At 45.1% G+C, this 27458-nt stretch overlaps 1 protein-coding gene across 2 annotated transcripts in view; it reads left to right on the top strand.

Annotated features, from left to right (window-relative positions):
- FGF18 (fibroblast growth factor 18) overlaps positions 1-27458 on the top strand; it is a 325706-nt gene that overhangs the window by 129585 nt on the left and 168663 nt on the right. For both annotated transcript variants that reach the window (XM_075342281.1, XM_075342280.1), the window contains exon 3: positions 27172-27352. In XM_075342281.1, coding sequence (XP_075198396.1) covers positions 27172-27352 — 181 coding nt within the window. The remainder of the gene's footprint in view (positions 1-27171; positions 27353-27458) is intronic.

Below are 27458 nucleotides of genomic sequence, written 5' to 3'. Positions count from 1 at the left end.
CAGTTAGAAAATAACAAATACATTGTAGGTTTAGGACATTGTAAGAGTGAGGGACAGTGATAGGTGGATGTAATTCAATATCAATATAAAAGTGTTTGTTTGCCAGCTTACCGATGTCCATGGTGGTTAGGTTCTGCAGGCAAACAGGGTGGGAGCCAACCACACAGTCCAAAATTAGGAAAAAAGAGAGCAGCAAGATCCAACGGAAAACATGTACAAATGTTCTTTGTCTTCAAGTAAAAAATATTATTTTATTCCAAACTTCATTAAAAATGTAGTATTCCACAACATTGGCAAAAGAAGCATAGGATGTGGCAATTCACCGGACTACGCGTTTCAGATTACGCCTTCATCATGGTCCCAACATAACACTAAGCATTTAGTGGGGATTAATTAAAATCAAGGATAAAGATTATGAATACTTATTTGTTTTTGAATAGAGGGATGTACATTTGTTGGGGAGTGTGTGCTCTGTTGGGGAATCACACCCTTGATTTTAATTAATCCCCACCCCGTTTCCTATGGAAGGTGAACACCTTCTTTTTTAAATAGATGGCAAAATGCATAATGTTATGTTGGACCATCATGAAGGCGTAAGCTGAAACACGTAGTCCGGTGGATTGCCACCTCCTTCTATGCTTTTTTGCCCCATGTTGTGGAATACTAAATTTTTAATGAAGTTTGGAATAATATAATATTTTTTACTTGAAGACAATGAATATTTGTATATGTTTTCGGCTGTATTTTGCTGCTCTCTTTTTTCCTAATTCAAAATCTAAAGGCCACGTCTCACTAAGCAACATCGCTAGCAACATCGCTGCTGAGGCACGACTTTTGTGACGTAACAGCGATGTTGCTAGCGATGTTGCTTTGTGTGACATCCAGCAACAACCTGGCCCCTGCTGAGAGGTCGCTGGTTGTTGCTGAATGTCCTGGACCATTTTTTAGTTGTTGCACTCCCGCTGTGAAGCACACATCGCTGTGTGTGACAGCGAGAGAGCAACTGAATGTGCAGTGAGCAGGGAGTCGGCTTCTGCGGACGCTGGTAACCAATGTAAATATTGGGTAACCAAGAAGCCGGCTCCCTGCACACATAGCCAGACTACACATCGGGTAATTAACCCGATATGTACTCTGGCTAGGATTGCAGGGAGCCAGCGCTAATCGGTGTGCGCTGGTAACCAAGGTAAATATCGGGTTGGTTACCCGATATTTACCTTAGTTACCAAGCGCAGCATTGCTTCCACGCGTCGCTGGGGGCTGGTCACTGGTTGCTGGTGAGATCTGCCTGTTTGACAGCTCACCAGCAACCCGTGTAGCGACGCTCCAGCGATCCCTGCCAGGTCAGGTTGCTGGTGGGATCGCTGGAGCGTCGCTTAGTGTGACGGTACCTTAACACAGCGCTAAATCATGCAGCTTACAGCAGTAGCATACAGGTAGAGGAGGTGGTCGATTCACTAACACTTCTACAATACAGTGTTTCCCCTACTGTACAGTACTATGATATAAATGGGCTTAATGTTGAATATATATTAGTGAAGCTGCCGGCAATGTAGCAGAGTTGGAGCAGCACAGCAATCAGCACCATCTAGCGGCCAATATAGTGTTTTATTGAATACCAAGTTTATTGCTAGTGTGCATTTTAGAGTAATATATAATGTATGATATAACAGGGCCGCCATCAGGGGAGGGGCGGTCGCGGGATTTAATACCTGAGCGCTGCAGAGGCTGAAGCTCTAATCTGCTCCCATGCAGGACCTGCGATGACGTCATGCCCATGTGACCCATGTGGGAGGAGCCAGAAGATACATGAGTAGCTGTAGTATGGTACATGGGGGGTGCTGCTGAGTGTGTCAAAAGAAGGGCTGATTGTGATGCACTCAGTGTGACCAGAGAGGGACAGAATGTGATGGGCTCAGTGTGACCAGAGAGGGGCAGAGTGTGATGGGCTCATTGTTACCAGAGAGGGGCAGAATGTGATTGGCTCAGTGTGGCCAGAGAGGGGCAAAGTGTGACAAGAGAGGGGCAAAGTGTGATGGGCTCAGTGTGACCAGAGAGGGGCAAAGTGTGACAAGAGAGGGGCAAAGTGTGATGGGCTCAGCGTGACCAGAGAGGGACAGAGTGTGACAAGAGAGGTGCAGAGTGTGATGGGCTGAGTGTCACCAGGGAGGGGCAGAGTGTGATGGGCTCAGTGTGACCAGAGAGGGGCAGAGAGTGATGGGCTCAGTGTGACCAGAGAGGGGCAAAGTGTGATGAGCTCATTGTGACCAGAGAGGGGCAAAGTGTGATGGGCTCATTGTGACCAGAGAGGGGCAGAGTGTGATGGGCTCATTATGACCAGAGAGGGGCAAAGTGTGATGGGCTCAGTGTGACCAGAGAGGGGCAGAGTGTGACAAGAGAGGGGCAGAGTGTGATGGGCTGAGCGTGACCAGGGAGGGGCAGAGTGTGATGGGCTCAGTGTGACCAGAGAGGGGCAGAGAGTGATGGGCTCAGTGTGACCAGAGAGGGGCAAAGTGTGACAAGAGAGGGGCAGAGTGTGATGGGCTCAGTGTGACCAGAGAGGGGCAGAGTGTGACAAGAGAGGGGCAGAGTGTGATGGGCTCACTGTGACCAGAGAGGGGCAGAGTGTGATGGGCTCAGTGTGACCAGAGAGGGGCAAAGTGTGATAAGAGAGGGACAGAGTGTGATGGGCTCAGTGTGACCAGAGAGAGGAAGAGTGTGACAAGAGAGAGGCAGAGTGTTATGGGCTGAGTGTGACCAGAGAGGGGCAGAGTGTGATGGTCTCAGTGTGATGGGCTCAGTGTGACAAGAGAGGTGCTGAGTGTGATGGGCTCAGTGTGACAAGAGAGTGTGAGGGGCAGAGTGTCAGGTGCTGAGTGTGAGGGGAGGTGCAGAGTGTGAGGGGCAGAGTGTCAGGTGCTGAGTGTGAGGGGCAGAGTGTGAGGGGCAGAATATCAGGTGCTGAGTGTGAGGGGAGGTGCTGTGTGAGGGGCAGAGTGTGAGGGGCAGAGTGTGAGGGGCAGAGTGTGAGGGGCTGAGTGTCAGGTGCTGAGTGTGAGGGGCAGTGCTGAGTGTGAGGGGCAGAGTGTGAGGGGCAGAGTGTAACGAAGAGGGGCAGTGTAGAGGGTTTATTACGGAAAGAGGCGGTGTAGAGCGTGTATTATGGAGCAGGGAGGTGTAGAATGTGTATTATGGAATGAGGCTGTGTAGGTGGTGTGTTATGTAGAGGGGTGGTGTAGAAGGTGCTTTATAGAGAGGGGCAGGCGGTGTAGAGGGTGTATTAGTAGTTTTCTGAGGGAAATACTTCATTTTATGGAACAACTTCAAGGGTGCTAAGACTTTTGGCAATGAGTGTGTGTGTATATATATATATATATACACCGTATTTTTCGTTTTATAAGACGCACCCCAAATTTAAAGATAAAAAAGGTAAAAAAAAAAAAATGGGGTCCGTCTTATAATCCGGTGTTGTCTTACCGGAAGGGGCAGCCGTGGTGGGGAAGCGGGGTCTTAGGAGGCAGAGGCTGTGCTGGCAGGCGCGGCGGCGTCCGTGGCGACAAGCATGGCGACGTCCGTGGCGGAGCAGGCTGGTGCAGTGAGTGTCTCAATGTGTCCACGGTTCCGGTACAAATGATGGCGCCTGTAGCGGTGCAGGCGGAGCTCTCATCCAAGAGCTCCATCTGCGCACGTGCTGACTCCCGGTGCCATCATTTGAAACTCAGACCGCGGACACACTGGGACACCTGCAGCACAGCCACCCGCCCGAAGCTCGCACGCATAGAGTGACAGCAAGCAGGCTGCCCACTGTCACTCTGTGCGTGCTTCGGGCGGGTGGCTGTGCGGCAGGTGTCTCGACTCTCAGTGTGTCCGCGGCCTCGGTTTAAAATGATGGCGCCTGGAGCGGTGCGTGCGCAGATGGAGCTCTCATTCAAGAGCTCCATCTGCGCATGTGCTGACTCCCGGCGCCATCATTTGAAACTAGCACCTGGGACACCTGCCGAACAGCCACACGGCCGAAGCACGCACAGAGTGACAGCGAGCAGGCCGCCCGCACAGAGAGGCAGCCGCCACTTGGCTGCCCGCACGCAGCCACAGGCACCCGGCTGCCCGCACATAGCCACAGGCACCTGGCCGTCCGAACGCACCCGGTCACTGCACAGACAGCCCCCCGGCTATATTTAGATTATAAGACGCACCCCTCATTTTCATCCCAAATTTTTGGCAAGAAAAGTGCGTTTTATAATCCGAAAAATATGGTGTATATATATATATATACATAAATATATATATATATATGTAATATATATATTTTTCCAATAGTGGTGGCGGACTTTGGAAGGTTTGCGGGGTGGAGGCGGAGCTGGGGTGGAGCCTGGGTGGAGTCTCAAAGGGGCCCCATAATTTTGCCAGTATGGGGCCCTGAAATTCCTAGTGGCGTCCCTGTGATATAAGTTATATAATATGTGTTGACTCAAGGAGCTGTGTCAGCCTGAAGGCACAGTTTTGGCAATCAAAGGAAGCCTAATATAGAGAGTAACATGTTTTATATAAGGTCTTTTATTACAGGAAATATTGTAATGTGTATTATTTAAAGTGTAAGAATGTTTAGATAAGGTTTAGTGCAATGTACGGCCAAGCATGCAGGAGAGGGTTAAGTGGTAGATAGTGTGTTATTATAGGAAATGCTAAGTGCAGGTTCACAGGAGGTCCTGGGATCATGAGCTCTATATCAGGGTTTGCAGCGGCCTCAGGAGGAAATCTCCATTGTGTTCCACGGACATGGCTGCAAGAGACAGGGACTGCAGAAGTCAGACCCAGCTGCTGGAATGATAGTACCCAGGGCAAAGACTGGACAAAAGGTTACTCCATTGAGCAGCAGCCGCAGAGCGCTAACGCAGGAGGAAAGTGGCATGTCTGTCCTAGGAGGGCTATTGTGAAAGTGTTCATTATGAAGATTGAGAAGGTCTACTGTGAAGATGTCTCTTAAGAAGAGCAAAAGTTGAATAAAAGAAGTTCAAGTATGATTTAAAGAAAAAAGTTTTCTGTGATCTGTTGCCTAAGTACATTGTCTACGACGATGAGCGGCGATGGGATGGCGGACCAACCATCAAGGATGCAAGTAAGTGTCGCAACCCCCAGCCGGGGCGCAACACATGTACAACATTTGATTTATGAAGCAGAGGGGAGTGCTGTGGCCATCACCAAGCTCCCCCCTTCACAGGCAGTGTAATCTATTAGCTCAGTCTACCAAAAATTAAAGTCTGTACAGTGTGCATTGCTGTGTGAATAATATCTCTGAAACCTCATACTGCGTTGCATGACGCAGCTTTGCATAGCGATCAAAAACATCACTGTACAGGCAGTGTAATCGCTAATAGCTCAATCTATCAAAAAACAGTGTATGTACAACATACTTTGCTGTATGAATATCTCTGAAACCTCATACTGCATTGCATCGTGCAACTTTATGTAGCGGTCATAAATAGCAGTGTTCAGGTATATTAAGCTATTAGTCCAATGTACCAAAAAACAGAGTGTTTTACCCTCATATGTTAGAGCTTCTGCTGAAAGAGTGGGCAGTATATGCACTCTTTCTGCGTTCTCACCTTCATGCTGCAAAGTTACTTCGGCTTTCCAGCTCAACGCCTCAAATGTGATGTACCAACAAGGTGGAACACCATTTTGCATATGGTCTTATTCCATTATTCAAAGCTGCTGTGTTCATACATAGCTGCTGGCTTTGAACAATAATTTTTCCAAAATAAATGCTTCACATTTCCAGGATAAACAATGATCATCATGGTGAGCCACTTCAACACTAAATGGCTGGGACTGGCAGTCATAAGTCTAGTTGGCATACCTCCGGATCGATTCCTAATCCAATTATCAGCTTTTTAAATGCAGCAACTACACTGTGTGCAGAATTATTAGGCAAATGAGTATTTTGATCACATGATAATTTTTATACATGTTGTCCTACTCTAAACTGTGTAGGCTTGAGAGCCAACTACCAATTAAGTAAATCAGGTGATGTGCATCTCTGTAATGAGGAGGGGTGTGGTGTAATGACATCAACACCCTATATAAGGTGTGCTTAATTATTAGACAACTTCCTTTCCTTTGGCAAAATGGTTCAGAAGAGAGATTTGACGGGCTCTGAAAAGTCCAAAATTGTGAGATGTCTTGTAGAAGGATGCAGCAGTCTTGAAATTGCCAAACCTTTGAAGCGTGATCACCGAACAATCGAGCACTTCATGGCAAATAGCCAACAGGGTCGCAAGAAGCGTGTTGGGCAAAAAAGTCGCAAAATAACTGCCCATGAATTGAGGAAAATCAAGCGTGAAGCTGCCAAGATGCCATTTGCCACCAGTTTGGCCATATTCAGAGCTGCAACGTTACTGGAGTATCAAAACGCACAAGGTGTGCCATACTCAGGGACATGGCCAAGGTAAGGAAGTCTGAAAAACGACCACCTTTGAACAAGAAACATAAGATAAAACGTCAAGACTGGGCCAAGAAATATCTTAACCCTAGAACGCATACCTGGGGCCTCGCAGGCCTGCTAGGTTAGGCTGCTTTCACACCTCCGGTTTTAGCAGAGCCGGCCAATCCGGCTCTAAAACCTATGCAACGAATGCGGCGACAAAACCGCATCCTTTGCATATGTTTTTGATATGCGGCCCGTCCGGTTTTTGCAGCTTGCGGCACGCTACTGAGCATGCGTAGTGGAAAAAACGCATGCGGCTACCGGATGTGGTGTTTGCCGCAGGCATGCATTGCAAATCGCGCTGCATCGGCCGGATGAGGCGCGATGCGTTTTTTTTTGCTGGACAAAAAAACGTGCCAGGCAACATTCCATCCGGCCGCCACATTGGCAAAATCTGCCGCATGCGTCAAAAACCGGACCGAACGCAAGCCCATGCGGCACAATCCGGCACTAATGAAAGTATGTGCAAAAAAAACGCAACCGGCGGCAAAAAAAACGTTTGCGGTTTTTCTTCAAAGCGCCGGATTGTGCCACACAGGAAAAAACGAATGTGTGAAAGCAGCCTTACTTGTTTTCTATTGTAGATTTCTATGGTTGCGCGTTCTAGGGTTAATACTGATTTTTCAAAGGTTTTATGGACTGATAAAATGAGAGCCAGAGGCTGGATCAGTAAAGGGCAGAGAGCTCCACTCCGACGTCAGCAAGGTGGAGGTGGGGTATTGGTATGGGCTGGTATCAGAACTTGTGGGACCTTTTCGGGTTGAGGATGGAGTGAAGCTCAACTCCCAGACCTACTGCCAGTTTCTGGAAGACAACTTCTTCAAGCAGTGGTACATGAAGAAGCCGGTATCGTTCTAGAAATGATTTTCATGCAGGACAATTCTCCATCATATGCATCCAATTACTCCACAACGTGGCTGGCCAGTAAAGGTCTAAAAGATGAAAAATAATGACATGGCCCTCTTGTTCACCTGATCTGAACCCCATAAAGAACCTGTGGTCCCTCATAAAATGTGAGATCTACAGGTAGGGAAAACAGTACGCCTCTCGGAACAGTGTCTGGGAGGCTGTGGTAGCTGCTGCACGCAATGTTGATCTTAAACAGATCAAGCAAATGACAGAATCTATGGATGGTAGGCTGTTGAGTGTCATCATAAAGAAAAGTGGCTATATTGGTCATTAATTGTTTGGGGTTTTGTTTTTGCATGTCAGAAATGTTTATTTCTAAATTTTGTGCAGTTATATTGGTTTACCTGGTGAAAATAAACAAGTGAGATGGAAATATATTTGGTTTTTATTAAGTTGCCTAATAATTCTGCACAGTAATAGTTACCTGCACAAACAGATATCCTCCTAAGATTGCCAAATCTAAAAAAAACCACTCCTACTTCCAAAAATATTAAGATTTGATATTTATGAGTCTTTTGGGTTGATTGACAACATAATTGTTGAGCTATAATAAAAAAATCCTCTTAAATACAACTTGCCTAATAATTCTGCACACAGTGTAGACTTTCCAGCACTGGAGCAGAAAATTGGCTCCTGTTTTGGAACTGTTAAAAGAGTCTAAGAATCGGTGCACTGAAGAAAGCGAAGAATTGGCACCTGAGGAGCATAGGCATCTTTTGTAAACGTCACCCACTTGAAAATGAGCAAAGCAGTGGGAACCTCAATAAGTCAGGCACCTGTCACTTTTGTTTTTTGAGCACTCTGTTTGGAGCACTCTGTTCTGTGGCCCATCTGTGAAATGGTGTTTGTCTCAAAACTCACCGAGTGTCTGGACTACTTCTGATGCTATTCACACAGGAAAATCAGACGCTGTGTGCTTTTGAGTTGCAAAGACAGGCTCGGGCGTCGACCAGCTGTGCTCTTGTTAGTAATATAGCTTGCAGGAGTTAATTTCTACTAGCCTATGGATTACTGCTTGAGTCACATGTTGCAGGAGACCTATCACAGTGGCTTCTACCCTTTTTAAGATGGTGGAGCCTGGTCTCCCATGCCGATGATAGCTTTTGCGATCCCAGTCCTTGTGCTTTGATATCCTATTCCTGATGAAGTTCTGTGTGCTATTTGGTGTGTTGTGGAAATACTCTTGTTGTCTGCTTTTTCCTCCCTTCCTTTAGTTTCTTACTGATCACATATTGTCTATATCTGTGTGAGTGATTGCTGTGAGTTTAAGTTCTGATTTTTCCCACATCTGTTTATTTGTGTAGGATTAATCACTCCTGTCCTGGTCCTCTCCTGAAGGGAGGGAGGTCACTAAACCAGGGCTGTTCAGGAGCTAGGGTTAGGAAGGCGACCCAAACATCATCACCTTCAGAAGTATCTTTGGGATCAGGGTCATCCAGGGTTCCCCTAGCCTGAGCCCCAGTTTAGGCTCCCGTGTTTTTTGTGATCCCATCACACCCCATGACACCATCTTTGTTTTAGTTATGTGCTCTTATGATGGATTTCGGGCAATAACAGCTGTCAAGGTCAACCGTGTAAACAGGGTGTTTCAGAGCCTTTTTTACAATTTGGTGGTCTGTGGGGGAATGTTTTCAATCTTGGCTGTGTGGATGGACTGGGAATACAACCTATGTAGGGGACATTATTTGTTAAACTTGTTGCTCTGTGGGTAAACTATGCCAATGTTGCATGTATGCCTGCTTTGTACAGTATTTTTTTCAAATAAATGCTTTGGATTCCCAGGATTGACATTGATCAGCATGGTTGAGCCACTTCAAGTCGAAATTGTTGGGACTGGCAAGCCTAGATGGCGTAGCTCTGGCTCAATTACAAATTCAACTACAAACTTTTTAAATGCAGCAACTAGACTGTCCATCATTGTAGAAAAAAATTGTCTCCTGCGTGGAAATTGGTAAAACAGGCTAGGAATCGGTGCCCTGCTGTAAGCACAGAGTTGGCATCTGAGGAGCATGGGCATCATTCGTTAACGTCACCCCCTTGAAAACGAGCAAAGCAGTGGTGAACCTCAACAAGTCAGTCACCTGTCACTTCTGGTTTTCGAGCACTTTGTTGGATGGGCTTCACTAGCCCATTTCTGCTTTAATTGGGTGCTGCGTGGTAGATATCAGGCAATGAGAGCTGTGAGGGTCAACTGGGTAAACAGGCTGTTTCAGGGCCTTTTTTTATAATGTGGTTGCCTGTGGGGCAAGATTGTCAATCATGGCTCTGTGGGTAAACTATACCAATGTTGTATGTCTGTCTGCTTTTAGCAATAATTTTTTCAAAATAAATACTTTGGATTTCTGGGATAGACACTGAGCAGCATGGGTAAGCTGCTTCAAGTCTAAATGGCTGGGACTGGCAGTAGCAAATCTAGCTAGCATACCTCCAGCTCGATTCCAAATCCAACTATGACCTCTCTAACTGCAACAGCTATACTGTATGCGTACCGGCCCGCGCTTGGCTGCAGCCGAGCCGCGTGGATCCGGGCTCGTCAGTGGGTGGCTCGAGCGCCTCTGGACCCGGGGTCACGTCGCTCTGAAAGGATGTTGGTGCTACGTAGGGGGTTGGTAGGTAGGTTTACGGCCGGGGCCGTGGTTTGAGTTAAGTTCATGACGCCACCCATGGGTTGTGGTGAATGTAGACACCACCGCTGCTGTTTACTAGGCCCCTGGGGACGGTGTTGTGCAGCCAGGTGTTGACCCCTCCGTGGGTAGGGGGTGATGGTCCCGGTGCCCGGTTGTGAGGGTGCGGGCGGATTGGTGTGGTGCGGGGCGGTGCGCGGCCCAAAGGCACAGTTGTACTCACTCTGACAGATTCACTGGAGTCTGGTAAACCAAAAAGATGGTGGTCGGTGCCCACAGCCGGCTGCATCTGGTTCCCCACCTGGTTTGGTGGTCCCTGTCTTTCTCCTGCACCTTGTTTTTGTAGCTGTGGACTGCCTGCACTTCAGCGACAGCAGTCCGCTCCCCAGCTGTGTGTGTGTCGGGAGAGCCTGCTTGCCCACAGACGCTGGCCCGTGGGATCTCTCTGCCTGAGTGGTGGCTTTCTATCCCCCTCGTTGGGCTGTTGTCTTCAGACGGGACTTGGTTGGGAAAGGACCTAAGGTCCAGACCTCAATCAGTGAATTAACTTAGTCCGGTAGATTCGGGACCTCGTTTCAGGGTCTGAGTACCCCCCTGTGTGCTCCGGTTTCCAGTCGGTTCCCCGGTTCGATACCGGTGGGCCACTACCCTGTCCCGGTCCCTTACGGTTCCACCAGGCCGTCTTCCCGACTGCTGCAGGCGGCGACCACCGTCTGCCTCTTCGCCAAAGGGTGTCCAGGCTACGACCCAGACCCCTTTCAGACGTTTACTCCTCTCTCTTTCACCTCCTAAACTAATCTGCTCTCTCCTTCTCCATTCCTCTGACTGACTGACTGTAGTTGTCCCGCCTCAGGCTATCCGAACTCCTCGGTGGGCGTGGCCAACTGCCTGGCTCCGCCCCCTGGTTTGAACGTCAAGACCCGAGAGGGGTGACCAAAGTTTTTAGGTTGGCTGCTGTTACCTTTTTAGGGGGACAGGTGTTTGTGCAAGGGCCTGTCTGTGACTACCTGGCTAGTCCAGGGCGTGACATATGCAACAGGAGCTAAAAATTAGACTCTGTAAGGGGAACTTCGAAAACAGGCTCTCTTGGGGTTCTGTGCGGGTACCTTTCCAATCTTGGCTGTGATGGTGAAATGTAAAAACAAGGTCAGCAGGGTGTAATGTAATGTGGGCTGTGCCTTAGGGGGAAATTGTTTAAGTGTATGTCCTAACACCACCGAGGATTGGTGCATATTTCTTTGTTAGTGTTTCCTGCTACTACTACTCTGCTTCATCCACCCCTTTCTCATCTGGTCAGAGTATCACCTGCATTACCAACCTTCCCTCCACACAACCATTGGGAAACAACAGCAGGCTGTTCTTAGACTCATCTGTTTAAAGTTTTCATGTTTTGACTGTGAGGGTGAAGCTGGAATACAGACTACATAGAGGAAATTTGTTAAACTTGTTACTCTGTGGGGGAAGTCTGGCAATCGTAACTGTGTTGGTGAACTGGTAATACAGGCTCTTAAGGGCCCTTTTTAAATTGTAGGTCTGTGGAGAATTTCTGAAATCCATCTCTGTGTGGTCACTGTTAAAATTTTTAATTTATTCATTTACTTGCGATATGACCATAATTTCTATGGTGACAGAAGCCCTGTAAGCCACTCATGTATCCAAATTTGCTTTCAGAGTATTTGGCATGCTCTTACCCCCAGTAAGGTTCCATTTGCAGCCACCTAGCCCTTACTACAGCCCCGAACTTTGGCACCCATTGACTTGTATAAGGTTTGTTGTTCGAGGTCAAGTTCAGCTGCCGAACCCAATTTTTTTGGTGGTCTGTGCTGGTTCAGCGAACTCGAATAACCATGGACTATGCTCATCACTTGTGATGACAGCTTCAAAATGCCTCATGTATGGAGAATCCAGTCGCATGCATTGCTAAAGTGTGATTTTGGTACATTCGTCCAAACACTCTTCAAATCCTGAAGGTTCGGTCAGCTCTGAGCTTTAGTTCCTCCGAAAAACCAGTGTCTGATTCTTGCTGCCCGTGCTTCCCATAACATTTTTATTTTTTACTAGCTGTAGTACCCGGGCGTTGCCCGGGATAGTAACTGTCTCTCTGTCTCTTTCCCAGTCTCTGTCTGTGTGTCACTGTCTGTCTGTCTCTCTGTCTGTCTCTTTACTTATCTGTCTGTGTCTATGTCTCTGTCTGTTTCTATCTCTCTCTCTGTATTTGTATCAGTCTATCTGTCTCCATCTCTGTGTCTATCTATCTCTCTATCTCTGTGTCTGTCTCTATGTGTGTGTCTGTCTGTCTCTCTCTTTCCCTGTCTGTCTCTTTCCCTGTCTGTCTCTTTCCCTGTCTGTCTCTTTCCAGGTCTGTCCCTTTCCAGGTCTGTCTCTTTCCCCGTCTGTCTCTTTTCCCGTCTGTGTCTTTCCTCGTCTGTCTCTTTGTCCGTCTGTCTCTTTGCCCGTCTGTCTCTTTGCCCATCTCTCTCTTTCCAGGGCTGTCTCTTTCCAGGTCTGTCTCTTTCCAGAGCTGTCTCTTTCCATGGCTGTTTCTTTCCCCGTCGGTCTCTTTCCCCATCTGTCTCTTTATCTGTCTGTCTCTTTCCAGGTCTATCTCTTTCCAGGTCTGTCTCTTTGCTCGTCTGTCTTTTTGCCCGTCTGTCTTTTTGACCATCCGTCTCTTTTCCCGTCTGTTTCTTTCCAGGGCTGTCTCTTTCCAGGGCTGTCGCTTTGCCCATCTGTCTCTTTGCCCGTCTGTCTCTTTGCCCGGCAGTCACTTTGCCCGGCTGTCTCTTTGCCCGGCTGTCTCTTTCAAGGGCTGTCTCTTTCCAGGGCTGTCTCTTTCCAGGTCTGTCTCTTTCCAGGTCTGTCTCTTTGCTCGTCTGTCTCTTTGCTCGTCTGTCGTTTTGCCCATCTGTCTCTTTGCCTGTCTATCTCTTTGCCCGGCTGTCTCTTTGCCCGGCTGTCTCTTTGCCCGGCTGTCTCTTTCCAGGGCTGTCTCTTTCCAGGTCTGTTTCTTTCCACATCTGTCTCTTTACCCGTCTGTTTCTTTGCCCATCTGTCTCTTTCCCCGTCTGTCTCTTTCCAGGTCTGTCTCTTTCCAGGTCTGTCTCTTTGCCCGTCTGTCTCTTTCCACATCTGTCTCTTTCCAGGGCTGTCTCTTTCCATTGCTGTCTCTTTTTACGTCTGTTCCTTTCCCCGTCTGTGTCTTACCAGGTCTGTCTCTTTGCCCGTCTGTCTTTTTGCCCTTCTGTCTCTTTCCACGTCTGTCTCTGTCTGTGTCTCTGTCTGTCTGTCGCTTTCTGTCTCTCTTTATCCATCGACATCTTATTACCTCACATATAAGCTTCTTATACTAACAGTTTATTTTGTTCCTGTAGCAACCAGTGACAGTTGCTATTAATAGCCTGTAGCTCCCACCTCTATTCAGTTTAATGGAGGCAGGATTTTGGAGAGTAACTGTAAAGTGCGGGGTTAAATTTTCCCGTCAAAACATAGTCTATGATGTCCCCTGAGTCACATGAGGCGTCTGTGCAAAATTTTGCAATTGTAAATGCGACGGTGCAAATTCCTTTAGCGGACACACACACACACACACACACACACACACACATACATACACTGAGGTTTATATATTAGATTATTCTGCTTGTGGTGTTTACTGCAGATTACAATACATATTTTGAGCTACACTCAAGTTCGTATTGGTAGGTGGTAGTCAATGTGAGGTAAACAGACTAATAGGAAATAGTTTTCTTAAGACTCCATATTGATTCAGGGGTATATAAATGAAATGACTTTTAGTAGAAGAGTAATAAATACATTCAGATCATGCAATAAGTTAAGTGGCATAAAGGGAAAAGTGCAGGTGAGAATATGATGTGTAGTTTTATGTATATTTTATGGGGTGCTAATAGAGATAATTGAAACAATCCACTGAAAATTGACTTTGAATCAGTGAATTTGAGGAAAATGAAATTAAATTCACATGATAACTTAAGAAAATGTCAAGTGCCATTTCACACATCACTGAAAATTGCATCACCCAGAGAGCGGGGTCAAATGACATCAGATATGGCTATGCAGGCTTCCCCATAATGCCTTGCAGTTATCACATCACATGATCTAGCATAGCCAAGGTCTGTCATAGTCATGATAAAAATGAGTGCAGTGAAAGCTATGACCATGCTTTTCCTGCCCACCTTCTCTGACAGCGTTTGTGATTGGTTGCATTCAGACTGCACCCGACCCTCTGTGCCAGCATCTATGATATGGTTGCTCTCACACAAGCTGTCTGGGTCCCCGAAGTGGAGTGTAAGAATAAATAATTGGAAAAAATTATGTATGGTCCCCCATAGTTTGATACCCAGCACAGATAAAGCAGACCGCTGGAGGCTGCAGCCTTCAGCTGTCTACTTTATCTTGGCTGTGTATCAAAATATGAGGGACCCCACGTGGCTTTTTAAAAAAAAAATAAATAAAAAAAATAAATCATTTAAAAACATGATGTAGGGGTCCTACCCAATTTTGATACCCAGCCAAGATAAAGCAACAGCTGGGGGCTGTTATTCTCAGAATGGGGAGACCCATGGTTATTGGGCCCTCTGCAGCCTAAAAATAGCCTGCAGCCACCCCAGAATTGGGGCATTAAATTGAATGCGCTAATCCTGTTGCTTACCTGGCTGATCCCGATTGCCCTGAAGCGATGAAAATCGGGGTAATATAAGGGACTAATGACCGCTGTGATTTGTCAAACAAATCACAGCTGCCATTAAGCCCCGGATTAATAAGGGTATACGTTTATTAGACCCCCAAATACTAATTGTGTAAGTAAAAAGAAATAAACACAAAACACAGAGAAAAATCCTTTACTAAATAAACAAAACAATCTTTTTCTCCAATTTATTTAACACCTCTGCAGGTCCGACGTAATCCATACCACGACATCCCAATATCCCACAATGATCCCGTCTCTGATACAGCTGAAACCAAATGTTTTCATACACTATCTAAAAAGACACATATGCATGTTTTTCTCACTATCTGACATGAAATCAGAATAAAAATACATTTTTCCCGTTTTAGGTCAATTAGGATTAACATTTATATTTGCCGAATGGCAGAATAATGACAGAGAGTGAATGTTTTAAGGCATTTTCATTATTTTCTGCAAAGTCAAAAATTTACATACACTAAAGGGTGCTTTACATGCTGTGACATCGCTATCGATATATCACGTCGTTAGCGACGCACATCCGGCGCCGTTAGCGTCATCGCAGCGTGTAACACCAATGAGCAATGATCAATGAGTGCAAAAACGTGAAAAATCGTTGCTCGCTGACACGTCGTTCATTTCCTTAATATCGTTGCTGCTGCAGGTACGATGTTGTTCGTCGTTCCTGCGGCAGCACACATCGCTATGTGTGACACCGCAGGAACGACGAACATCTCCTTACCTGCATCCACCGGCAATGAGGAAGGAAGGAGGTGGGCGGCATGTTCCGGACGCTCATCTCCACTCCTCCTCTGCTATTGGACGGCTGCCGTGTGACGTCGCTGTGACGCCTTAGAAAGGAGGCGGATCGCCGGCCAGAGCGACGTCGCAGGGAAGGTAAGTCCGTTTGACGGGTGATAGCGATGTTGTGTGCCACGGACAGCGATTTGCCCGTGTCGCACAACCGACGGGGGTGGGTACGCTCGCTAGCAATATCGGTACCGATATTGCAGCGTGTAAAGTACCCTTAAGAGTACTATGCCTTTAAACAATATGAAACATCCCATATGATGATGTATTGTCTTTGGAAGGTTTTGATAGGTTAATTGGCAACATCTGAGTTAATTAGAGACACACTTGTGGATGAATTTTAATGCACACCTGAAACACACTGCTTCTTTGTGTAGCATCATGGGAAAGTAAAAAAAAAATAATCAGTCAAGATCTCCGGAAGAGAATTGTGGACTTACACAAGTCTGGTTCATCTTTGGGTGCAATTTCCAGATACCTGAAGGTGCCTTGTTCATCTGTACAAGCAATTATACTCAAGTACAAACAAGATGGGAATGTTCAGCCACTATACTGCTCAGGAAAGAGATGGGTTCTGTGTACCAGAAATGAACGTGCTTTGGTCAGACATGTGCATATCAAACCAAGAACAAAAGCAAAAGACCTTGTTAAGATGCTCGTGGAAGTTGGTAAGATTGTGTCATTATCCACAGTAAAATGAGTACTGTATCAACATGGGCTGAAAAGCCACTGTGCCAGGAAGATGCCATTACTCCAAAAGAAACAGACGCCAGATTAATGTTTGACAATGCACACAAGAACAAAAACCTTACTTTTTGGTGGAGACATGTCCTGTGGTCTGACAAAACTAAAATTGAACTGTTTGGCCATAATGACCATCGTTACGTTTGGAGGAAATAGAGAGAAGCTTTGAAGCCTAAGAACACCATCCCAACTGTGAAACACGAGGGTAGCAGCATCATGTTGCTGGGTTGTTTTGTTGCAGTAGGAACTGGTACACTTCACATAATAGATGGCATCATGAGGAAAGAAGATTCTATGGCAATAATGAAGCAACGTCTCAAGACATCAGCCAGAAACTTAAAGCTTGGGCGGAAATGGGTCTTCCAAATGGACAATGACCCAAAGCATACTGCCAAACTGGTTACAAAGTGGCTTAAGGATAACAAAGTCAATGTTTTGGAGTGGCCATCACAAAACCCTGCTCTCAATCCTATTGAAAATGTATGCGCAAAGCTGAAAAGGCTGGTGCAAGCAAGGCGACCTACAAACATGGCTCAGTTCCACCAGTTCTGTCAGGAGAAATAGGCCCAAATTCCTACCGATTATTGTGAGAAGATTGTGGAAGAATATCCAAAACGTTTGACCCAAGTCATACAGTTTAAGGGCAATGGTACCAAATACTAAGGAATTATATGAAAACTTTTGACTTGCAGAAGGTAATAGAAATGTCTTAAAACTTTCTCTCTCTCTCATTATTCTAGCATTTGGCAAATATAAATAATTTTTCTTCCTAATTGACCTAAAACGGGAAAGGTTTATTCTGATTTCATGTCAGATAGTGGGGAAAACATGCATATGTGTCTTTATAGTTAGTGTATGTAAAATTCTGGTTTCAACTGTTCATCCTGAGGTTGCAGTGTGCGGTCACATTAGACACACACACTTCCAGAGCCAAGCTCAGTAAATAAATTGAGAACTTAAATCAGATCAGCATTAAATACAGTATTAGAATCAAGCTCAGTAAATAAATACAGTAATAGAACCAACCTCAAATAACAAACTTGTGGGTACATAAGACTTAAGGCCCCGTTATATGCAACAACATTGCTAACGAGATGTTGTTGGGGTCATGGAATTCATGACGCACATCCGGCCTCGTTAGTGACGTCGTTGCATGTGACATGTACGAGCCACCGCTAACGATGCAAAATACTTACCAAATCGTTGATTGTTGACACTTCATCCATTTCCAAAATATCGTTGCTGCTTTTGGATGCAGGTTGTTCGTCGTTCCTGAGGCAGCACACATCGCTGCGTGTGACACCCCGGGAACGACGAACAACACTGTACCTGCGTCCTCCGACAAAAAGGTGGGCGTGTCTTTCATGCGGCTGCTCTCCGCCCCTCCGCTTCTATTGGACGCCTGCCGTGTGACGTCGCTGTGACGCCGCACGAATTGCCCCCTTAGAAAAGAGGCTGTTCGCTGGCTACAGCGACGTCGCTAGGAAGCTAAGTATGTGTGATGGATACTAGCGATTTTGTGCGCCACGGGCAGCAATTTGCCCGTGACGCACAAACGACGGGGGTGGGTGCTTTCATGAGCGACATCGCTAGCAATGTCGCTGCGTGTAAAGCGCCCTTTACTGTCAGTAAGTTTTTATTGTGAGAATAATCTCATTTAAAAACAAAAAACCTAAGTTTATTTATTGTCTGGCATTGGCATATAGTTATCACATGGAGCTTTGCAGAAAAATCACTGACTCTCATGGCGGTATCAGGCTCTGTTCACATTGCAGACTCTGACACTCCGTCCAGTGGTTTCTCTGGAGTTTCTGATCAACTCATGCAGATCTGGGTGTCGACCTACTGTCTGCTTATTCATAGACAGGATAGCAAAAGTTAACCTCTGCCAGCTTGCTCGGTAGACTTCTTTGATCACATGTTGTAAGAAAGTCTATCACTTCTGCTCTTCTAATTTTTAAGCTGGAGGAAATCTTCTACAGATGGCAACTTAAGTTTATGCTGTGCTAGTCAGTGAGTTCTGGTGCCCTAGACTTGCTGAAGAAAAAGTTGCTTTGTGCTTGGTGTTGTGGAGTTACTTGCCGTCTTGTTGTTTCCACCCTGCTGTTGTTTTCCTCCTAATCTCTTGTTGTCTTATACCTCTGTGTGCTGATGCTGTGTGACAGACGTTTGGTTTCCTGTTTGTCTTGTTTTTGTGGGTTAAATCACACTCCTGTCCCGGCCCCCCTGGAGGAAGGGGTAAAAGATCAGGGCTTGTCAGGAGCAGGGCCAGGAAGGAGACTGAAACATCCCCACTATTAGGGGTATCTCTGAGCATAGGGATAGCACAGGGCCCTATAGTCTGAGAGTCAGCTTAGGGGCCCCAGTTTGCCACTATCCCCATAGTCCCTTGTGACATTATAGATGGCCAGACTTAAATTTTTAGCATGGAACCAGTTGCCTCACTGTCTAAGTAGTCGCAGGCTCTGTCTTTCCTGGTGGCTAAATTAAAGGGGGCGACACAACAACAAGCGCAGTCTGCCAAACCGGCGCAATCCATGTTGGTTGCCGGATCATCTGTACCCAAACTACCCTCCCACCCAGGAAAGATTTTCGGGAGAGCTCAGATGGTTTGGAACCTTTAGATATGTATGCAGATTGTACCTCCGTCTACGTCTTCATTCTTCTGGAGTTAAGGCACAGTGGGTGGGAATTGTGGTCTCATTGTTAAGTTGGGATCAACAAGTATGGGTTTTTCCTTACCCCCTGAGTCAGCTGTGTTTTTGTTATTGGATACGTTTTTCTCAGCACTCGGGTTTATCTGTGGTGATCCAGACTAAATATATTTAGCTGAGTCTAAAATCCGTTCACTACATCAGGGCAATCAGCCGGCAGGGGATTATTGTGTTGAATTCGGGTGCTGGTCCATGGACACTGTGTGGAATGACCCTCCTCTTAAAAAACTGTTTTTTCAAGGTGTATCCAAGAGGGTTAAAGAGGCGATGGTTATGTATGAAACTCCTCCGTCTCTTGAGTGTTCCATGTTGTTTAAAATTTGGATTCATTGCTGCTTCAGAGGTCTCATAATACCAGGACTCTCTGGGAAAGGGAAACTGTACCGACATTACCTCCAGAGGCCTTACTGGAGCCTATGCAACGTGGATGGATGTCCTATAAGAGGAAAAACGTCTTTATTACTTAAAGGGGAGAAGTTTGTTTTTACTGTCACTTAAAGGGACACTTTTTTAACACCTGTCACTCTGTGCCCAATGGAAATCAGCAGTCGGAAAACTTTTAGACCCAGGTGGGTTGGAGGAGTCCAACCTGGTTTTACATATTTCCTCCACCATGGTGACTCAAAGTTTGATACCCACAAGGGTTAAGGTAGGGGCCAAGATGTCCCTACAATGCTTTTTCTGTAAAATGGTTCTGGAGCGAACATTATTAATGAACAGTTTACTCGTTCATCTTAGTTAAAGGTGAAGGAGTTATCTAGTCTGATACGGATTTTTGCCATTGACTTATCACCTCTTTCTCAAAGGGTTTTTGCTTTTTTGCTGAGTGTGTACATAGATTTGAACTCTGCATAGGGGTACTCCATTCAGAGCTGATATCGTGTTGTGTGCTTGAGGATCGCCTGCACAAATCATTTTACGCTTCTCATGGTTCGCATTACATAATCTCATTGTTGACTGGAAAACCCAGGGCATAATTAAATGGAGCTCATAATATAAGAACATTGTCTAGGAATCTGTATTTCAGTAATAACCACTAGTCTTCCAGATCCTCTCTCAGATTTTGGGGATGTCGTCTCTGAGAAAGGTTATCAGGCATTGCCACTGCATAGACCTTATGACTGTACCATACAGTTGAAGCCAGGGGCAAAGTTGCCCAAGTGCAGACTATATAAACTGTCAGGCGCTGAGAGACTAGTTTTTAAATAGTATATAGCAGAGAGTTTGGCTAATGGACACATAATGCCATCTCGTCGCTTGTGGCTGTGGGTTTCTTCTTTGTTGAAATGGATGGTAGTGTACGACCATGTCTGGACTTCCGCAAGCTTAACCTCTTCATGACACATAACCCCTTAGATAAAAGTAAACCTACGGTTCGTGATTTGTTTCCCATGCCTCTCGTTCCAGACCTATTTAATCACATTGCCACTGCTAAATGGTTCTCTAAACTCAACTTTGGGGGGGGGGCTATAATCTGATCCAAATCAGACTGGAGAATGAGTGGAAGATGGTGTTCAATACGCTGGAGAGATGCTTAGAAAATTTGGTGATGCCGTTTGGTCTGACCAACGCAGCTAACAACTCAAATTGTTTTGGGATAGTTAAAGTGTATATATCTCGTGAAACAAACAACAATCCCTTTAAAATTACTTTTTTATTAAATACTTATTAAAGTTATTTTCCCAAGTGATTCACCTGTGCAATAAATATCACAGGGTGGTATAGATATACAACAGGGATGCCATTCCTTATTAGAGGATACAAAATGAATTCAAAAGGTGGAAGGTAAAAAGAGGTATGGGGTCCCACAATGGGGTTACACTCACCCTATTATCGATCTATAACTCATTCCTTCCTAACAACGGAGGTATACCGCCTTAACGTACCTGGGCGCCCCCGTTCCACGGCGGCTAACCCTAACTCACCCTAATGAATTTCCTACCATATAAGGACAAATGCAGGACTGCCCATATAAATTTGCTACTAAATATTGGTTGTGCCTTATCATGTCCTCAATATATCTCCAGGGAGGAAAAAATGCATAAATAATGCAGAGGTCAATAAGCCTGTATCACATAATATAACACTCCCAAGGACAAAAATACAAAGTTTATATACTGGTCCAAGCCCATTAAACAAGTGCCAACCTGCATATGGCAGTCACAGTACCCTGGAACAATGCCAGCATACAGTTTCAGTTACAATGACTGAATATCATATTCAAAAGAACAAAGATAATAACTTCCCTTATTAAAGTGCATCTGCACAGGCTCGACGCGTTTCTCCGCCCCTAGTCCGGTTGATCAGGAGGCCCAGGGAGACAAGGGAACCATTCTATGATGATGTGTCTTGTATGGTAGCAGGCTGCTTAATGGCGCTTGTTTAATGGGCTTGGACCAGTATATAAACTTTGTATTTTTGTCCTTGGGAGTGTTATATTATATGATACAGGCTTATTGACCTCTGCATTATTTATGCATTTTTTTCCTCCCTGGAGATATATTGAGGACATGATAAGGCCAACCAATATTTAGTAGCATATTTATATGGGCAGTCCTGCATTTGTCCTTATATGGTAGGAAATTCATCAGGGTGGGTTAGGGATAGCCGCCGTGGAACGGGGGCGCCCAGGTACGTTAAGGCGGTATACCTCCGTTGTTAGGAAGGAATGAGTTATAGATCGATAATAAGGTGAGTGTAACCCCATTGTGGGACCCCATACCCCTTTTTACCTTCCACCTTTTGAATTCATTTTGTATCCTCTAATAAGGAATGGCATCCCTGTTGTATATCTATACCACCCTGTGATATTTATTGCACAGGTGAATCACTTGGGAAAATAATTTTAATAAGTATTTAATAAAAAAGTAATTTTAAAGGGATTGTTGTTTGTTTCACGAGATATGTCTGACCAACGCACCTGCGTTTTTTTCAGCATTTTAACAATGTGTTTTCTCATTAGTTAAGGAAATTTGTTATATTTAGCTTAATGACATTTTCATATACAGTATTCACAGAATTTTGGGTCTCATATGGAACATGTCAGACAGGTATTGCAAATTTTCAGAGAGAATAAGTAGTATGCAAAATTGGAAAAGTGTGCCTTCGCCATGTAGGAATTTCTGCTTTTGGGTTACATAATGTCTGCTTCTCGTTTTAGGATGGATTCCTCTAAATTACAGGCTATATTGAAATGTGAGCTTCTTGAGAACTTTAAAGCTCTTGCAAAATTTTTTCAGGGTATTCTAATTATTACAGGAAGTTTATTAAGAATTCACCTGCCATTGTGCGACCTCTAACTGACATCACTGAAAAAGTACAGAATTTTCAAACTTTGTACGCATTTGGCTGTCTAAAAAAATGCTTCTTGTCGCCACCCGTATTGCTTCAGCCTGATGTTTCTCAACCCTGTACGGTGGAGGTTGATAAGTCAGAATTGGAGGAGGGATCTGTGTTGTCTCAGGGTCCATCTGTTGGTAAACTGCATCCTTGCGCCTTCTTTTTTAAGAAACGATCTCCGGCTGAACGTAATTACGATAATTGTAACACGGAATTACTTGCTATGAAATTAACGACACATTCTGGAGGGTGCTAGCCATCCTGTTACAGTAATTACTGACCATAAAAATCTTCTCTACCTTGAGTCTGCTAAGCATCTTACACTAAGACAAGGTCGATGGTCATTGGTTTTTAATAGGTTTAATTTTTTTGTAACTTATCGCCCTGGTTTTAAGAACATTAAAGCCGACACCTTCTCCAGGATTTTCTGGGGGGGAACCCTGTGAGAAACCTACATCGATCCTTCAGAATTGAGTAGGGATGTTGGCGCTCAGTACTGACGTTGCATCTGAGATTGCCTAGGCTCAATGTGAGGTGACATCTGGGGTTCCAGTTAACAGTTCCTCTGAATCCTCACCTTAGAGTTCTTGGAGAGCATCACGATTCTGTTCTTGCTGGTCACCCTGGGGTGAAAGGTACATTGGATCTCATATTACATAGCCCAAAATCCGGAGAGATGTGGTACCCTATGTGTCTGCGTGTGCCGCTTGTCCACGCTCTAAGGCAGTGTTTCTCAGCTCTAGTCCTCAAGACCCACCAACAGATCATGTTTTCAGGTTTTCCTCAATCATGTTTTCAGGATTTCCTTAATGTTGCACAGGTGATGGAATTATTCCCTGTCTAACATTGAGGAAAACCTGAAAACATGATCTGTTGGTGGGTCTTGAGGACTGGAGTTGAGAAACACTGCTCTAAGGTATCTCACTGTCGTACCTCAAGATATCTGTAGTGTTTGAGTGTTCCTAATAACCATGAAATTTCCATACACTTTATTATAGATCTACCTTCCTCTGCTGGTAATCTGATCATTCTTGTAGTGGTGGATACTTCTTCTAAAATGACACATTTTATTACCATACCGTCGTTACCCAATTCTAAGACTTTAGTCCAGGTGTTTATAAGTGAGATTATCAGACTTCATGGAGTCCCTTTTAATATTGTTTCTAATAGAGGAACTTATTTTGTTGCCAACTTTTGGAGGGCTTTCTTGGTTAGGGATTAAACATTCTCATTAGTCAGCATTTCAGCCTCAGCCTAAGAGACAAATTGAACGTATGAATCAAAGATTGGAACAGTATTTGCGTTGTTTTGTTTCAGATAATCAGTAGGAGGGGTACTCATTTCTTCCTCTCACCAAATTTGCTATCAGTAATCGCCGTCATAAATCCTCTCAGGTATCACCTTTTTTACTGTTTATGGTTGCCATCCTCAGTTCTTTACGGCACTCATCAGGAGTACCTGAGGAGGACCAATTGGTCTCAACATTGTTGTCTACATGGGAGAACGTTCAGCAGCATTTGTTTGACATGGGTTCGAAGTGTAAGCATACGGCTGACTGTAGATGTGTGCCTGGTCCGGGCCTATCTGTGGGTGATCTGGTGTGGTTGTCTACTAGAAATATTAAGCTTTAAGGTACCGTCACACTAAGCGACGCTCCAGCGATCCCACCAGCAACCTGACCTGGCAGGGATAGCTGGAGCGTCGCTACACAGGTTGCTAGTGAGCTGTCAAACAGGCAGATCTCACCAGCAACCAGTGACCAGCCCCCAGCCAGCAGCGACGCGTGGAAGCGATGCTGCGCTTGGTAACTAAGGTGAATATCGGGTAACCAACCCGATATTTACCTTGGTTACCAGCGCACACCGCTTAGCGCTGGCTCCCTTCACTCCTAGCCAGAGTACACATCGGGTTAATTACCCGATGTGTAGTCTGGCTATGTGTGCAGGGAGCAGGGAGCCGGCACTCGCAGCGTGAGAGCGGCAGACGCTGGTAACGAAGGTAAATATCGGGTAACCAAGGAAAGGGCTTCTTGGTTACCCGATATTTACATTGGTTACCAGCGTCCGCAGAAGCCAGCTCCCTGCTCACTGCACATTCAGTTGTTGCTCTCTCGCTGTCACACACAGCGATGTGTGCCTCACAGTGGGAGAGCAACAACTAAAAAATGGTCCAGGACATTCAGCAACAACCAGCGACCTCACAGCAGGGGCCAGGTTGTTGCTGGATGTCACACACAACAACATCGCTAGCAACATTGCTGTTACGTCACAAAAGTCGTGCCTCAGCAGCGATGTTGCTAGAGATGTTGCTTAGTGAGACGTGGCCTTAAGGTGCCTTCACTTAAGTTAGGACCTCGATTTATTGGTCCATTCAGAATCACTGCTGTCATTAATCCACTGTTTTTTCGTCTGGTGTTACAGGCATCCTACAAGATTCATGATGTGTTTCAGAAATCCCTGTTAAAAAAATTTGTGGGTTCGGGAGCCCCTCTTCCCGTACCTCTGTCTCCAGTCTTAGCAGATGAGTCATTGGAATTTCAGGTATTTAAGATCATTGATTGATTTGTTTGCCGATTTTTACAGTACCTGGTTCATTGGCTAGGTTATTGTCCTGAGGACAGGAAGTGGGTACCAGCCTCAGATATCCATGTGGAACATCTGGTTAGGGCATTTTATCTCCTCCATCTGGAGAGACCAGGTCTTGAGGGCTCAGAGGCTCATCTTAGAGAGAGGGGTACTGTCCCACGGAGTTTTGCACAAAATTCGCCAACTGTTACGACGGCATCAGGCTCTTTTCACATTGCATAGTCTGACACTGCATCCAGTGGTTTCTCTGGTGTTTCTGATCAACTCAGGCAGACCTTGGCATTGACCTGCTGTCTGCTCCATATTCTTTCTATTTGATAATAATGGATTTGATGCTGCTCTGGGCGATCATCAGAGATTGGTATTTTTTTTAGAACCCTACTTAACAACTTTGTCTCTGACTTGTTTGGAGATCTCATTGGGCTTCATAGTGTTATTTGGATTTTGGTGCCTCTTACTTAATGGTGTTGCAGCCTTTGTCCCTCTGAGAAAAGGTGTATATATATATATATATATATATATATATATATATATACTGACAGACTATGGGACCCTTAAATTGCACACAGGTGGCCTTCCTTTCACTAAGCATGTGATTTATGAAGGTAATTGTTTGCATCAGAAATCTTTAAGGGCTTCATAGCAAAAGGGGTGAATAAATATGCATATGGACATTTTTATTTATTGTATTATGTAAATTTAATTTTTGCCTATATTTTTCTCACCTCACTTCCCCAACTTAGACTATTTAGTGATGATGCATCACACACAAATCAAATTACAAAAATATGTAAATGTAGCGCTGGCATCACTGCAAGGTCGCTGACTTACTCACCGCCCCTCCTGTGTCCCGTTCTTCCCTGCTGGAGCGTAACCTTCCACATGCTCTCCTACGTTCCTCCTCTCACGGGCCCTATACATGCAGCATAGGATTTCCGGCGGTGCACCTAAAATGCATACACACACATTGGCCCTCCTCTTAAAGGGCTGATGCGCCATTTCTAGGAAATGCTTTTAAGCCTATAGCTCAGAGGCACTATGTAGTTAAGTCACCCTCCCATTAGGAGAGGTGCTTGCATAACACATTCAGTTAGTCTCTGTTCCAGTCTGCTAACTAGTTATCAGATACCGTTACCCCTGTGGCCATCACTTGTACATGCCTTCCCATACCTGTCTATCCCTTCCATGCCCGCCATGGAAGGGATAGACATTTTAGTCACCCTGCTTGTACCCATCTATACTTGAATGTGTCAGCTGTCCTGGGGGTCAGCTGCCACAGTCCCAGCCACTGCCCTGGGGTGGTACCTGGTGTCCGCCTTGCGAGGGGCATTTAATCAAGCCCCTCCCACTAAAGAGTAAGCCTGGGGTCCCCCTGTGGTCCAGTGGGACCACTAACCCTGCTTGCTGCCTCTGCACGGACTGTGAGCGTTATGGTAAACACAGGTTGTAATGTAATAGAATAGGTAAAATGCCAAAGAGGTGAATACTTTCGCAAGGCACTGTATGTGAATACACATCAGGGAGTTACCATTTAAGGGTTGATGTACTTTCACACAAATTGATCTCAATGAATAGAATTTGTACTAAACATGCAACCCATAAATCACTTTATTCAAAAATCATATCTTACACATAGTTTCATAATGTTTAAGAATGAAGGTAGACTTATGTCCATCAAGTTCAACCTATAAGCCATCATGTTAAGTACATGAGAAATGACACTAAAGTTTCCTTCTGTCTAACTTGCTGTGTCTCTAGCAGAAGAGATACTGACATGGATTATCGGAGGTGAGGGAATGTCTTTCACTCTCTGTTCCTACTCTCCTGTATCTCAAACTGTATTCAGATATTAAAAGAAGGTAGGTTTTTAGTTCAGGGCCAGCAAGTCATTGGACACTGGAAGGAGTAAGGCATGGAAATGGAGAAAAAGAAAGCTCCAGCTCCTGTAGTGCTGTCAAAATGCTTATGAAGATGAAACCACCCATTGAAAAAGAGTGTATGGCAAGTAATACAGCATACATACAGCTTGATAACTGGAGCAGCTCCTGGACATAGAATGGTATGAGCCCCAAAAGTAGTTTTGTGGGATGAGTGCAGGCAGGAGCATGTTTTTTTACATTTTAAGGAGCAGATTTAGCGGCCAATTGTACAGAATTAATTTATGCTTTACTGTACAGTGAGTGAACTATTAAGTGTATAATATACCCATAAATGATAGTAAACACTTTATTATCTTTATATTTTTTTTCAACAGATGTTTACTGCTGAGGAAAATGTAGACTTTCGCATTCATGTCGAAAATCAAACACGAGGACGGGACGATGTGAGCAGGAAGCAGCTTCGACTTTATCAACTTTATAGTAGAACAAGCGGGAAACACATTCAGGTTCTTGGAAGAAGAATAAGTGCTAAGGGGGAAGATGGAGATAAATATGGTAAGGTAAATTGCTTTCAGGTTTATTATTAAACCAAACCTTTCTTTCCTTACATTCTTCGTCATGTGGAGCATGTAGCCTTTCAATATATTTTGTGTGGTTTATG

The sequence above is a fragment of the Anomaloglossus baeobatrachus genome, chromosome 4, assembly GCF_048569485.1.
Source record: "Anomaloglossus baeobatrachus isolate aAnoBae1 chromosome 4, aAnoBae1.hap1, whole genome shotgun sequence".
In the NCBI taxonomy this organism is placed as follows: Eukaryota; Metazoa; Chordata; class Amphibia; order Anura; family Aromobatidae; genus Anomaloglossus; species Anomaloglossus baeobatrachus.
The sequence above is the reverse complement of the archived record's forward strand: the minus strand, read 5'-3'. Positions and strand labels throughout refer to the sequence as shown.